This window comes from Enoplosus armatus, chromosome 5 (genome assembly GCF_043641665.1).
Source record: "Enoplosus armatus isolate fEnoArm2 chromosome 5, fEnoArm2.hap1, whole genome shotgun sequence".
In the NCBI taxonomy this organism is placed as follows: domain Eukaryota; kingdom Metazoa; phylum Chordata; class Actinopteri; order Centrarchiformes; family Enoplosidae; genus Enoplosus; species Enoplosus armatus.
Genome location: NC_092184.1, coordinates 17,349,433 through 17,364,879, shown reverse-complemented (window position 1 = coordinate 17,364,879; position 15,447 = coordinate 17,349,433). Strand labels below are relative to the sequence as shown.

The 15,447-nt window shown below is 40.9% G+C and overlaps 2 protein-coding genes across 3 annotated transcripts in view; one reads left to right on the top strand and one right to left on the bottom strand.

Moving 5' to 3' along the window:
* Positions 1–2,074, top strand: part of gria4a (glutamate receptor, ionotropic, AMPA 4a) — a 96,574-nt gene extending 94,500 nt beyond the window's left edge. For both annotated transcript variants that reach the window (XM_070905499.1, XM_070905498.1), the window contains exon 18: positions 1,910–2,074. In XM_070905499.1, coding sequence (XP_070761600.1) covers positions 1,910–2,074 — 165 coding nt within the window. The remainder of the gene's footprint in view (positions 1–1,909) is intronic.
* Positions 2,075–11,173: 9,099 nt separating this feature from the next.
* On the bottom strand, positions 11,174–15,340 carry msantd4 (Myb/SANT-like DNA-binding domain containing 4 with coiled-coils). The gene is made up of 5 exons (XM_070906054.1): positions 15,274–15,340; positions 14,535–14,728; positions 13,451–13,546; positions 13,042–13,341; positions 11,174–11,938 (listed from the first exon to the last, which is right to left on the bottom strand). Exons 1-5 carry the CDS (start codon positions 15,338–15,340, stop codon positions 11,174–11,176), a joined length of 1,422 nt encoding a protein of 473 aa, XP_070762155.1.
* Between the last annotated feature and the right edge of the window lie 107 nt (positions 15,341–15,447).

Here is a 15,447-nt window from a genome sequence, read left to right as displayed (position 1 = left end):
ATGCCACATTTTTCTAACTTTAATCATCCAAATGAGTGTCAAGTTGCAATAATACCATCCAAAACATCTAAAATAAATTATAGGTTCCTTGAAAATGGTCTTAGATGCTCCTATTCCATATTTTGCCTTTAGTTTTAATTGAACTGTACATCAGCATGACAGCGATCATTAAAAGAGGAGGGGGGTAAACTTGTGTCTGTGTTTCTGGCAATGTATTACTAAACACAGTTGGTAAATGCAGATTAAACTGTTCTGTAGATGAAAAATAGCACATCTAAATGCCTATTTTCAGATATTGTCCTCTAATTCATGTAATCCAAAAGTGGCTTTTACTAAACTAGACACTGTTTGAAGGCCATTAGTTTATAAGCAGAACATCAAATTGCTAAGTTTCAGAAATCGAAGATGAAACTGAGCCATGTTTTCTTTCCTAGCATCATTTACAGATGTTATTCTCTCTGTGTTGCCTATGATTTCCCTCTAAAAACCCTCTGTGTTCAGTTCAAGCGGAGACATTTGAAGAAGTGTCCCAATCAAAGCACCAGCAACACCCGTTTAACTCATTACATGTTCTCAAAAAATGCCAGCCAATCAGCAAATAAAGCTTTTTGGCTGTCAGAGATATGAGGTTTTCATCCGGCAGCAGCACAACCTTTACTGAAACATCACAGAGTAGCCGGTCTGTGTGAAGTGTTACCCTACTCTGAGCAGTATAGTCAGTCACTCCCTCTCTATAAATCTGAAACCTTGAAAGAAAAATCACTCCTTTGTGCTTTCCTTTTGTCTTTCCAAAGTCCTCACCTTCCAAATCCTTTCAAATCCTCACCCCAATTTTTCAGATTACTGAATCCCAGAACCCAAAAATGCATGGTCACCTATGAAATGCAGATGTCTACTACCCAAATCCTCTCATCTACTATGTACATGTTTGTTGATTGTTGCCTGCTTTTGCGTTTACTTTTGCCTTCAGTAGAACTATGTTACTGTAGCGTTTGCACAGTGTGGTAGCCTTGTAGTGAGATCTGAATGTTTAGTTTGGGGTGCATTCACACCATGCCTGTTTAAAGTATATGAAGTCTTGAGCATTTCTACCTGTAGTTCAGTTCGTTTGAACTGGGAGAAAAAGGCCATTCAAACTTTGATGCACATCAAATATGTGTACGGAAAATATCTTTCCCAACCAACTTGTTTTGAATTCTGTTCAGAAAAACAAGTTAAAGTTCTCCAATGAACTAAGTGTCAATAGTAGTTTACCGTCCATGCGACTTTTACTTACAAAACACAGTTTTCTTCAGGACTGCAACGAATTACATTTTTCAGTATTAAGTTTTAATTATTATGATTAAAATAGTGCAAAAATGACACCCAAAGTAACACCTTCAAATAACTTGTTTTGTCCAACCAACAGTCTAAAGCACAAACATATTAAATTTTCAATTTATGATAATATAAACAACAGATAGAAGCAGAAAATCCATACATTTGAGAAGCTGAAACCACCAAATATTTGGCACTTTTTGCTTGAAAAATGACTTCAACAATTAATCAGAAATTGTTTTTAAAATTATGACTATATGACTAATTGTCTCAGGACTACTTTGCTTATAATGTGAGCCTTAAAACAACACAAATAAACTGGAAGGCATAACTGGTATGGTTTCCCCTATGTGTGTGGTTGCACCCTCAGACCTGTCAAACTGTTAGCGTACTCGTGTGCACAGTGTGGGTACAGGCACATGCATGCATGAGCGTTTTTGTGCATGTGTTTGTACAGAAGTTTCCGTGTTTTTCAGTGGTTGCATTTCTTATACAGTTTCTATGTCTATGAGATGATTTTTTTCAAACAAAATCTCCACTCTGCCATCTCCACCCTCCTCTTCGTCCTCCCCTCCATCTCTCCTCTTATTAGCTGTCTTTTTCTGAAGCCATGCGGAACAAGGCCCGTCTGTCCATCACAGGAAGTGTGGGGGAGAATGGCCGCGTCTTGACGCCAGACTGCCCCAAAGCCGTGCATGCTGGCCACGCCTCCCTCCGACACCCCGGCCTTGCAGTGGTCTCCTCTGGACTGCCCTGAAAACCAAAAACACCTGCCGTGCCTTAATGACACACAAACATACAGACTTCAACAAGGACACACACACACACACACACACACACACACACATGCCCACATGTGCTTGCATACAATCACACACATACCATTCTCATGCATAACACACACACATAAAAACATGCATATAATTACAGATACTCAAATGCAAATACTCAGATACACTGAACACACATTTTTACACACTTGAATACACAAACACACACTGCGCATCATCATCTCAATTCCTGCTGCCATTGACTTATTTTACAAGAGACAAGTGAAACTGTGGAGAGAACAGTGGAGAAAAACAAAAACAAAGGACAACTAAGACTATCACACTTGCCTGCAGCATTCATTTTTATTATTTTTCAGGAGGATACCATCCTGATATCGACAAACCGACTGGAGAGCCAGCACAGACTTACACGAAATGAACTATGAGCTGTGAACATGACCACAAAACTGATCATGATGATGATTGTGATAAAGATGATGATCCCAGCTGGCAGTAAGGGAAAAAAAAAAAACAACCAAACAACTCTGTTCCTGCTCTGTCTTCATTGGACGATGTTGGCCAATAAGCCACACCCCTTGACAACGCCTTACTAAGACTACAAAACATTGTTTTCATCATCATCATCATCATGGTCATCTTTTAACTTGCCTGCAGAGACTGAGTGCCAGGTATTATCACCCTTAGAAGACCAGAAAACTGTAACCTTGAACGTTTGGACTGTGCAAACCCGCTACTTTGCCATGGACTGTTCAAACTGAATGAAAATGCTTTCTTACTACGCATATAGAGTGATTTCTCGCCCCCAAAGCAGCGAGATAATCAGCCAAGATAGAACAGAAGTAACCTCGAAACTCTGGCTGATCTCGGCCACAGAATTCACAGGGGTTTGTAAAAGAAAAAAAAACATAAACAGTAGTAATTAAAGAAGTCCTTCATCAACAGCATCATCATGACAGTAGAAATGCTAAATAGCAAATTGATTATTACTTTTTTTGCCGAGTGGCAAAGGCGAGATTTAAACTGTATATTCAGTGATGGAAAGAAAAAATAAAACACATGGGCAGATCTCATATGGCTACCTAACAAAGTGCTTCTCAACCTGAACACTGGGACCTCATAGAATCTTGCAAAATAAATGATAGAGGAAGTGGCAATAAATATGGCATTTAAAACATTTGAGATAAAACCAATCAATTAGGGGCAACAAACTCAGCCTCCGCGTCATCTTGAATAATTAATCCAGATAAATGAGCAATGGGAAAAGGCAAATCAAAGTTCGTCGTTCTTTGCTCGTTTCCCCCACAGCGGGGTGCGTAGAGTAGTAAACCATTTGTTTCAAGGACCGTAATAAGGTTGAGAACCACTGGTCTGTGCTGTGTGCGCTTCTATAGGTATCAATTTCTCTAAAAGTAATGACTCTAATGGGCAGTTTGGTCGTCATTTGAGATCCTCAGTCTTTTCCAGTGGCCGGGGAAAGGTACCATATCAGAAAGCTTGCTTTTTAAAACTGTTGTAAATAACTGCGTAGCAAAACAGAACTCACTTGTCTTTTTTAATCATCTTAGATAACAATTCATTGCAATAATGAATATAAAAGAAAAATGCCACTACTTGTAATTAAGATCAAATCTTTTTTATAAATCTACATATTATATATAATACAAATAAATATATATCTATACGTCTATAGAGAGCTATAGAAAACATTGATCACAGATTGTCAGAGGCCATGGCATACATTCTGTAATATGGCTGTTTTTTTGATAACTTGAGAATATTAATATGCCACAGTCTTTGTGTGTCCTACTCAACACTGAATGTCCATCTGGCACTCACACAGACACACACACGTAGAAACGCACGCACACACATTGTTGCATACACAGGGTCAGCTCAGAGTGATCACTCCAGCACCATGAGAGGTTTGGACGACTTTATTTTGGCCTGTCTGTCTGTTTCACGAGTAGTTATTCACTGTTTTTCATTGTCTAACAGTGTTTTTACCCCCAAAATCTTCTGCTGGTGGGCTGCAAAGGCCCCTGGAACAGCATGTAGATGCCAGTATTGAACACTGAAGCCAATACAATGAGAACTCTGGAGAGGATGGGCCACTGTGATCACTGTGCTGTAGGGAAACAATGCTGTCTGACATTTGGAAAGTGTAGCATTTGTGTTGCATTTCATAACGCCTCAGTGCTTTTTTGTTATTTGTCTTCTGGCTAGATGTGAGTCATCTACAGATTGAAATTCAACACGAGTTCAAACTGAGCAGGGCTTGCACTTTTTAGGGACGTGATCCATGATGCCAGGCAATCGATCCTACAAAATTTTGAAAATCTATTATATATGGTATGGCAGCCTGTATTGGCACATCCACATACTGCCAGCCTAAAACATACATTGCATTAATATCTGAGGAACAATTAGGAAAAGAAAAATCTATATTTTTATTGATTTACATTGGTGCTGTTTTGCTTCTTTTGTTGTAATACAACTTAGCATGGTGGTGATACTTCCATAGAGATTGTGTCTGAATACAGTGATACTGTATGTAGTAATGAAATATTGTGTTTTCTGCCCTGCTCAAATCTTCCATTCTTCCTTGTCTTCTTTGTTGTTGTTTTTTCAATTCTACAGTTTTTTCCTCTGCCCTTCCGCCCACCTCTCAAATCTTCCTTGTTCTTCTGCTTTCATCTCCCCTCCTGTCCCACTGTAAGACAGAACTCTCTGTGCAAAGTGCATCTCAGCAAAGACAAATGACTTTACTTTCTGCCCTGACACACTGCAAAATAATGGGATAGAGATCAATTTAGAACTGGAGACACCAATTGACAATCTTCTGACTCCTTGTTCTGAACATTGCATACCTTTTACATTGTTAACCTTTAACATTTCGCAAAAAAAAAAAAAAACACAGAAAAACGTCTTTGTTACACTCACACACGTACCTCAACATGCATCAAACGTATTCAAGTCGAAGTATCTCAAACAACAACCCTCTTTATGGCTGAAACAAACAAGGTAGACGGTTTCCAATCACTTCCTCTCAGCCCGGGGGCTCACTGCAGCAATCCAGCATGAGAAAAATAGTGGTAATAGTAGGTTTCTACAGTGGATACATTTGCCAAGAGACAGTCAACACAACCAGACACACCAGGCAGTTAAACAACACATGATACTATTGTGTTTATTTCTTTGCCACCTCCAGCACATAAGATTTCATGCATCGACAGCAAAACGCTGACTGGTGAGCTGTCAACACTCTGGCTTTAACACACAGTTTCTTTTTTCCTTTGTTTCTGTCTTTCCATTTGGTTTCTTTTTCTAGTAAAACATCAATGCTGAACCTGCTCTGTCTGTGTGGTTATTTATCCACTGATCCTGTTCCTGTACTGCGTACCACAGCCAGCCTGCCGCCCTCATTTACCGCCACATCATAGAAGTGATGTTATTCACCATATTGGATTGATTCTTCTCTTGTTTTATTTGTTACAACAATGCAGTATGCATACTAGGATATCGTGTGAAATGGACTAGAAATGCAAAGTGTATTTTGAAGCAAACACATGGAAAATACAGTAAGAAGTTAGTAAGTGTTAAATCGCATTAGGCTGAGGCTAATTTGTCATTTGTTTTGAAGGCATTTGGCCGTGAACTTAAGAAATAAAACACACTAATAAAATCTTCTACCTCATGATGGCGCTAGATAAAAAAGTCAGGGTATCACCAAAGTGGTATCGTCCATTTCATGGCAATCCATCTTATAGTGGTTGAGACATTACATTCAAAACTACAAATGCCCACCTCATGGTTGCACTAGAGGAAAAGTCAATAGGATTAATCCTCTGGGGACCATGAATGTTGTTGAGATATTTCTGTCTGGACCAAAGTGGACGGACTGACATTGCCATCCCCAGAGCTACCCCGCTAGCACGGCAGAAAATGACATTTGTTGAGAAATTTAAAATGAGTCATAAGCCATGCTGAACGTCTTTATTGTAGTTGTGCCCATCAGGTAGCCTGGGAACCAAACAAATCTGTGAGCTCATGTTTTATTTGCTCTGGCAGATACAGATACATAATAATTTGCATTTGCGAATTGGTCTGGCGATGTCAGGCTGGCCGTCAGGGTCAGCTGTGGTGGAGGATTTGACTTTGAGATGTCTTCAAGAACTGCTGAAATTCTGAGACTCAAGTTTGTATGTGTTATCTGTTCTGTGTGTATGTGAAGCCTCACTCTGCACAGTCTCTGCTGCTGTAGACCAGCAGTTACAGGGTTAAATTGCCTGCTGAGATTTTGTCATTTGGGCTGCCTTTTTTTCAATCCACCGGGACCTAACACTCCTAATGCGGAGCCATCACTGACAAGCATTTGCCATTATTTCCCATCTCACTCACACTCTCACTCTCTCTCACACACACATACACTCACATACACTCACATAACATGCTGGGTTATTACTGACAAGTATTTCCCATTTACCCGAAGATGAAGCAAAATAACAATTTTGAGGCGGTCCTGCCACCCTTTTAACCTTGCACCTTCACGTGCAAATGCACACACACACACACACACACACACACACACCTTCAATTTGCCTTTTTTATCGTCACTGCACAGTGACAGCAGCCTTTTCACCTTTTTATTTTCATTGGATCATTTCATCTCCTCTTTCTCAGTCTCTGTCTCAGATCTGCATTATCCCCCATCCCTTCCAGCCCCTCCTCATTTCTCCACAGTTCTCACTCTATATTCCTCTGCTCGTTCTCTTCATCCTCCCTCCCCATGTCATACTTCATTTCTCCATTTTTTTTTTTTTTTTGCATCCCTCTCTCAGGGGAATCCATCTCAAACCCTGATTTCTCATCCACAGCTCCTCTCCCATCATGACCACCTCCCCTGCTCTCACTTTTTCTTTGAGGCGTCTCTCATGATCGGATAGGAAATTGAATTCCAGCAACACTCTCAGCGCACACAGGCAGCTCATCCCTGTGCTGTTTTGTTGTTGCTGCTGCTGCTGTTGGTGGTTATTGTGCTCTATTTATTTCAAGACTGCTGCAAAGTGTGTTTACTACATAGAGTATACATTTACATACACTGTACACAGACCTATAGACATACAGACAAGACAGAAGATGACAGCAAATGAATAATAATAATTTTCTGACTGAATGAGGAATAAATCAGATTTTCATCCATTTTAATGCCATCTGAAAAGTGTGACTAAGATATTTTCAGTTTAGATTAAAGAGTGAATCAAATGGAACTAATTACAAGTTTATTAAAAAACCAAAGGATTTGTTTCAGGAGGATTATCATTAATCTTTTCACTCACAGTGAAAAATAAATATTTGCTTCTACCAAGTATTCCCTCATCCAGTGATAAATACATTTGACATTATTAACTATAAACTAGGACTCGGAGTGACCACTGACCCTCAGGATCAGGTCAAATTACATACAAGTGCATGTCACCTCTTCATCTGCCAAACTCAGGATAAATTGTAGAGAGGCTGAGACTTCAGTAATGCCATTATAAATGCACATCAAGTCAATTTTTTGAAGGTGGGTGCAAAAAGCAGCAGAGTGCTTTTTCAAACTACTAACAGCCTCTTAACTCCAATGCCCTATGGCCACGACATTATCACATTCTTTCCTAAATATGTCGAGGAGTTTGCTTTCCAAAGACGAGATGACAACATTTAGGTTCTGTATTAATCTGAAAGCCTTAAATATCTCTCGCCCATCCACTCTGTGTCAGAATATAATAATAATGAACTGCTGTACAAAGTGGGACCTCACACCTTCATGATCTTTAAAAAAAAATTGAAAATGGTGTAGCATGTGCTATAATAATAGCATTCTTTAAAACATTGTGGTTTCCTAGTTCTGAATAACTTCAGAAGTTCACCAGAAATTGGTTTAAGCATCTTGACAAAACCAGAATCCTTATTAGATAATGGATACATCCACTTCAATGAAGGTAGACTGAATATTAGAAAAGTATAATGTGATTCATTTTAACAGCACCACAAACTACAGCCTCCTAAATACACGTAAAGTTTAATCAACAACTCTTTAAGTGTTTAAGTGTCACCTACAGTATATGTTAAACCTCATCAATGTTATAATTACCTGTCACGATGATGTAGATGAATGACGATTTCTTGCAAAAATCACTTTTTTGGTTTTGGACCTGATCACAAGTGCTGCAGTCCATGCTAACTGTGTCACACGCAGAGCATTTTTAACATTGAAGAAATGTTGCAAAAGTGATACAGAATATGCAGGATTTTACTACCAGCAGGCTTGGCTTAGTAACTGTATTTCTCTCCTGTCTAAACTGCTGCAGGTCTGCTCACAGAGACCCAAGATCATCTCTGAGGTCCATCCACTGTTTTCCAAATCTCAAAATACAAGAGTATACTGAATGTCAGACGTGCTTTTAAAGTATTAGACCCCTTAGATCCATGGGCAGAGACCTTTTAGCTGTACCAAGAGTGAGATCTGCGACCTCTGGGCAGGCAGCTTTTAGTTTTTATCACCTGTGGAACAGTCTGACAGAGGACCACAGAGATAACGTTTCAGCTTTATTCTTTACAGCTTTTTCTCCTCTGATTGAATGAATCCTTGAGTTTTTTTCTTTCATTTTAACTGTAAAGATTTTTACTGTAATATATTGCACAGCCTGATTTGATTTTCCTGATTTGACTGCATTCCTGTAATAGGTAAAGTAGGACATGATAAATGTGGATTTAAAGTATCAGTCTGACTCAGTATCAGAGAGGAAATATTGGAGTATTTTTTTTCTCCACCTCTGGCCTCAGCTGCCACGTCTCAGACGGTCCACACAGCAGTCGGTCGAGTCACTGCATGCCTCCAGTGCTGAGGGACCCTCATAACAATACAGTGGATTTTCACACCAGTTCTAAATCCAGACAAAGCTAAAGAAGGGCCTTTTATATATAGCTTTCATCTCACAGACAGACAGACAGCAAAATAACCCTCATGGAAAAATATACTAGTCTTTGTGATTCGATCTGCCAGCTTTGAGTCCCTGTGTGTGTGTGTGTGGATCTGTAGGTGCACAGGTGATTTGAGAGTTTACTCATGGATTTAGATGTTTCACAGTCATCTCACACTGGCCCGCTTTATTGTCTCTGTTCAGTTAAAAGTTTCCCGTTTTGCAGTAAAAACTTTGTCCACCCTTTCATGCCTCTTTGACACAGATAAACAATTTGAATATGAAATGCGAAAGAAAAGGCAGCAGTGTCACTGGGTTACATCAGCTTTACTGAAATCCTCAAAAGTTGACTCTTTGGAGATGCAGTGTTGAGCTCTCAAAGTGATTTTTAATGCTCGTCTCTTCTTTTTAGTCCGCATTGATCCAGGGAACCCCTGGTGGGCTTCCTGAGGAGCATCAATACAGAGGAGACAAAAATAATAATTAATCATTTTCATATTCTCTTTTACCACTATTCTTCAAAGGCCATGCTGAGAACATAAAGTCATGAGAGAGACCACAGAGGCTGGTCGTCAGCAGCAGCACTTTGGGGCTTGAATGTGTAACACAGATTTTATTCGACTCTGATCGTTACAAAATGTGTCTGGAAGTCACATTTCTTTTCCTCAACAAACTTTATTCAAACATATTAACATAGAGGCACGGGGACTGAGTAAGACATCATAAACAACGTGTATAAATACATATCTATGCATATCAGGGATATATAATACAAGAAAATAACAAAATAGCTACTGGCCAGGTCATGTGACGTAAAATCAAGTGGTTTAAAGAGACAAACTGGTGTTAACTCGGGACAAACATTTAAAAAGGGGCGATTGTTCACAACAACATAACCAAAAGGCATTGTCTGATGTGCTGGACGACAAAACTGTCAGCACGCAGTAGCAGAATATAGTTTTTAGCAGCCAGTGACACTTCACAATGCATTTTCAGCACAACAGAACTTAAAATGAAAATATAAGCTGAAGAAAACAGCCGTTAAAGGAATATTTCACTTGCTAGCATGCACCCCAAACTTCCAATAGCTGCTCATCACAGATGTTCAGGCTCTTTTCCAAATCTTACTGGCATAAAGCACCAAATCGTAATAGGCCTTATTTCACAGAAGACATTTTCCCATGTCGCAGTAGGAAAAGCACAGGTGTGAATAATATAAAATGATGGCTGAATTCCATTTAGCTGCTTTATTTTCAGGGTCCTGGTGTTGTGCATGTTGGCTCACTGTCATGGCTCACTTGAATAGAACAGAGACATTGTTAATGTTATTAGTAACGCACCTGTGCTTTCCCTGCTATGACAAGTTAAGATGTCGGCTGTGAAAAACAGCAAAGAAGAAATGTACAAAGTCACAAGTATTACCGTGTAAACGATATTTTAACTTGACAGCAAAACATGAATAGCATAAAAATCTCTCTGCACGAGTAACAGTTGTGCACTTTCGTTTTTTCAGTATTGGAAGATTAAATATGTAGGCAAGCACCCATGCAGTAGATAACTTGGCACTGATTTGAGTAAGACATCATGTTTCCATTCTTTCATTCATTCAGTGTGTGAATGTGATGTGTTGCATTGATATCCCGGCATTTAATGTTTCGTACTGCACGTTTTGTGCATTAGTGTATTTGGATGGGGCAACAGCTGTTTTAAAAATTGTATAAATCAAATGTGTTCAGGGCTAATCAGCTGCGTGTGCCAAATAAATGCTAGATTTTATTATCATGGCGTCTTTTCTGTCCTGCCACCCATTTAATGAAGACATCATAAGGCACTGCTTTGTCATGATGGTCATAGATATGCCAGCCCTCCATTTCAGTCTTCTCCTTGGCCAAATTCAAATCAGGATTGATTATTAAAGTGCCTCACACCTTCCTGAAGGACGTATGCATAGGGAAACTTGATAAGGGAGCAGGTGCTGATGCAAATCCACATATTCTGGGTTGTTTTCTGTATTAAATTTAACGCCTGGAAGCTGGTGAAAATCGAACATATTCATCTCTTTCAACCGTCCTCTTCCTCTCTCCCTTATCAGTCTTTTTCTCAGTGGCCTTGATGATCATTGTGCAGCTGCATTCTCTCTTTCTCTACTTGGAGGCGCTCTCTCTCGATCTGCAGTCTGCCGGCCTCAAATTTGAAGAACTGCAGTCTCTCTTTCTCCAGCTGCAGTCTCTCCTTCTCTAGTTTCAGCCTCTCTGTCTCCAGATCCACCGCTGACCTCCAGCCTTTACTTTCTCTCTCTCTCTCCCTCTGTCCATCGTGAGTGGAGGATAAAGAGGACGTGGAGGACGAGGGCGGGCCTTGTTGTGGCGGCAGCTTAAAGGAGGAGTCCACGTGCTCCGATTGGCCGAGGAGCAGAAGCCTCAGCCTCTCCCTCTCCACCTGTAGCCGCTCTCTCTCCAGCTGCAGCCTTTCCCTCTCTCCCTCCATCTGACGAAGCCGCTCCTTCTCCACCACCAGACGCTCTTTCTCCACTGCCAGGCGTTCAGTTTCCACAGCCAGGCGCTGTTTCTCCAGCTCCAGCCGCTGTTTCTCAACAGCAGCCGCAAACCCCGCTCCCATGTTCTCATGATTGGCTAGTCCACCCAGAGCATGGGCTGGCATCCCCACCAGGCCACCACCGAGTGGCAGGTCTCTGTTGAAGGTGGAGGTCGGAGCCTGGGAGGAGCTGAGCATGCCCAAGTCATTGTGGGAGTAAGCATCACCAACATGCCCCTCGCCACGTGACTCCATGTCCCTGAGGAGGGAGGGAATATCATCTTCATCCATTTCTCCTTCTCCATCTCCCACATCACAATCCCCATCCAGCTAGAGGGAGAGAGGGAGATCATTAAAGTTCAGTTTACTCATCATGAGAGGTACTACTGCTCCACCTGCAAAAACAGCCGTATCATGTGGCTCTGGAGGAGCTTTCCAAAGTATGAGAAAATAACCCTGATGAAGAAACATGCAATCAAGTTGCCTTATGGGCAATGGAGGATCCAGTGCTTTTGGAGCTTGAGCCATACTAGAGACGAAAACATAAGTATATTTATGCCTGTGCAGCTTTGGCTTTATCTACATACAGAATGTTGTTCAGTTTTTATTCTAATGTCACTGAATACAATTGTGTGTAGCATATTATGGTTTTTGAGCCACTTTAACATGTATCCTGTATCAGATTGGCCCTTATAGAGGTTTGTTTGCTTAATAATGAAGCTGATGCTTTCATGGCAAGCTGATCATGTTGTGGTCCGACTCACAAAACAATTGCCTCTATTCCTACAGCAGATTGTCAGGCTGAAGATGTTTAACAGACTGGACACAGTTTAATAACACTGTTAAGACATAAGGTGGAAGATTAGATAAGGGAATTATTGTGGAAGATTTTTATAAATGGACAAATACCACAGCGTGAACAGATGATGGTTGCATCTGTAAAAAGATCTTAATGCAATTAGAAAAAAAGTCACATTTAAATGTCAAGTTTAAATTAAATCCTAATTAATGAACACATCCTTAAATTAAATGTATCTTTACTTTGTGAACCTCCATGAGCCCAATCAAAAGTCTGGACTAAAAAGAGCCACTTGAGCTACGTCATTTGCTGTGATATGTTTAACATAACCCCCTCTGCTGATGAGGACATTAATTAAGCTCATAAACACATTAACAAATACTTGCATGCCAGTATAGGCTACTGTATTAATATGAGCTCTGTATCAAAAAAGCATGACGGTGTTCGATAAGAAAATAATTTTGTCCTCATTTACACGCACATTTAATTAATAGACTCTAAGGTTTAATCAGAATATCTAATCTATAGAGGGAACCTGTGATGTAAGACCAAAGCTTCTGTCTTGTATTGTTATTGTACGCACACCGTCACTACTGTGGCACCATGATGTAGATGATGAGCTTCAGTTTCTTACTCTGTACTCTATGACGTCGTCCTCTGTCTTCACACCCGGCGGTGCCATCACGGCCTGACCGCTCTGCTCACCGAAAGCCGCCAGCTCCGGCCAGTCGCAGTGACAATCCTTCGGGAGGCCTGAGAGGTCGAGCAGCTGGTCACACCCAGATCCCAGAGAAGCTGCCTCGTGCTCAGGGGAGGACTGGTCATAGTCAGTCTTGAGGGCCACGGACGAGGAGGAGGAAGAGGAGAGAGAGAGCTCAGCCTGAAGCTGTTTTCTCTTCATCAGTGCACGCCAGTCCAGATAGCGACGCTTCACCTGTGCAGGAGATCAGGAGGGAAAGGAGCTGGTGTTTGAGAGATTACAAGGGGGGGGGGGGGGCTTTTTAGAAATCGAAAGTAGGATTTGAACATAGAAATAAACACACCTCAGCAGAAGTGCGTAGCTCTCCCTCCCCCAGCGAGTTGACGCCACGTGCCACTTCCTCCCATGCCTGTCTCTTCAGCTCATTGATGGCCGTGTTCTGGTCACACACACAGAGAGACGAGAAGAGAAGAAGGCACGAGAATTACATTGTTTTATTCCAACAATTCTAACATGACTTTTTTTGAAGACAATGTTGTGGAAAGTGAAGAAGTACTTGTATGTCTGCAGAAAAGTGCATGTTTCCATGAAACATAACAAAGCTGCCATGTCTGTGAAACAAAACTATAGAGGTAATTACCAACACTGATATTTCTGGGTTTAAAGAAGGATCCCACAAATTTGTGTTGATTTTAGTTTTTTTAAGAATTGTGATGGTGAAAGATGTGTACAAAGCAGGTGTGCCAGTGCTCTCTGGTGGACAATGGAGATAATGGAGCTTCTAAATTATTATAAACATATTTTGGCTTTTCTGTACTGCGCTTTCGTTTTACTTAGCAGCCAACATATATACTGATACCAAAGTATCTACTAATATCGACCAATATATCGACCCGGTTGAGAGATTGGTCAGTCAGTTAAGAAGAACAATAACCTGTCATATATATATACATATATAATATATTGAGTGTCGCTTTTTTGTCATTAACGAGTGAGTACAGTCATTTAAACGTACATCAAACAACTGGTTTGAAAACTAATTTCACACATTTAACAAGAGGTTACAAAAGACTTGGAGGAAGTTGCTAATTGGATGGGACAGGAGAGGCCGCTAATTGGTTTGTGCTGCTGTTCTTGCTGCTGTTGATCTGTCCAACTCGGCTCACGCTTCAGAGGACAGAGATAACAAAGTGCTGTGTCAACACTTTATTTTACAATGCAATGCAAAAGTGTGTGAATCAGAAGCATCAGTGGCACTTGAAAAATGATCAGCCCACACTGCGTATACATACAGAATATCCTGCACTACACCACTGGTTATATATCATTTTTGTAGTGGTACTATTCTGGGACATATTATTAGTATGCATTATTAGCGCTCACCATAGATCAATCAATCAGTTTACAGAAGAAGAAGAAATCTACACCTGCTGTCTGGAGAACAACACGTCCCTCCTCTTGTGGATCTCTCTGATGAGAGTCTGTGTTTCTCTCACACTGTAGTTGCTCTTCCTCTTCCTCTTCAGATGCTTCACCTGCAGGAAATCCAGCTTGCCAGCAAGGAGGGGACAGAAACCCCACAAACACAGAGAGAAAGAAACAGAGATGAGAAGAGAGACAACTGGGGAAAGAATAAGCAAGAAGACAAGAGGAAGACAGAGGTGTTGGTATGGAGGGAGAAATTGAACAAATAAAGAAGGAAGGTATGAGAAGAGAGAGGGACAATGGAAACAGGGCACAAAGAGAGATGGATCACGGGGTCAGAGAAAAGGGCCGACTTAGTCCTCCGATGGAGAGATGTGTGGATGTTTGTTGTACAGGTTAGTTTGTGTCCAGCAGTGCAGCTTTCCTTCAAAAGTACAGTAGTTTTCATCAGGGTGGAATCCCTCCGCGGCTCCAGCAGTCCCTGTGAGGTTTTCCTCCTGGGAGACTGATCCCAGCTGTTCAACTAGATGCTGGCTCTGTGCGATGACATGTGAGACTTGAAGTTGTGAAAATATCAGGTGGAAAGAAGTGTGTGTAGTTGCAGAGGTCACATCTGGTTGGCTGGAAAAGTAAATCATCAAAAGCCTTCTTTTTTTCCCCAGTTCGAGTGGAGGTCTTGCCTTCACAAGGCCCTAATTTGATGTAGCTAAGGCCGCAGAGTATTATAATGACAGGACTTGCAGGGTTTTCCACCTTTATTTCCTGGTCTGGCCTGCTGCCAGGTGAGCTTACACAGGTAGAGAGGCATCACAGCCTGAAAGGGTTCTGCAGTCGTCCTGTCGTTAAAACAGAGAGTTGGTAATGTTATTGGAATATACAGTGTGTCAGTTTGTTATAAAAACCAAAATCATTCAA

Coding starts and splice junctions, on each gene's coding strand:
- msantd4 (XM_070906054.1), bottom strand. CDS start 15,340: ATGCCTCTCTACCTGTGTAAGCTCACCTGGCAGCAGGCCAGACCAGGA. Junction 13,342..13,450: donor AGCTACGCACTTCTGCTGAG/GTGTGTTTATTT, acceptor TCTCCTGCACAG/GTGAAGCGTCGCTATCTGGA. Junction 11,939..13,041: donor ACGACGTCATAGAGTACAGA/GTAAGAAACTGA, acceptor CTCTCCCTCTAG/CTGGATGGGGATTGTGATGT.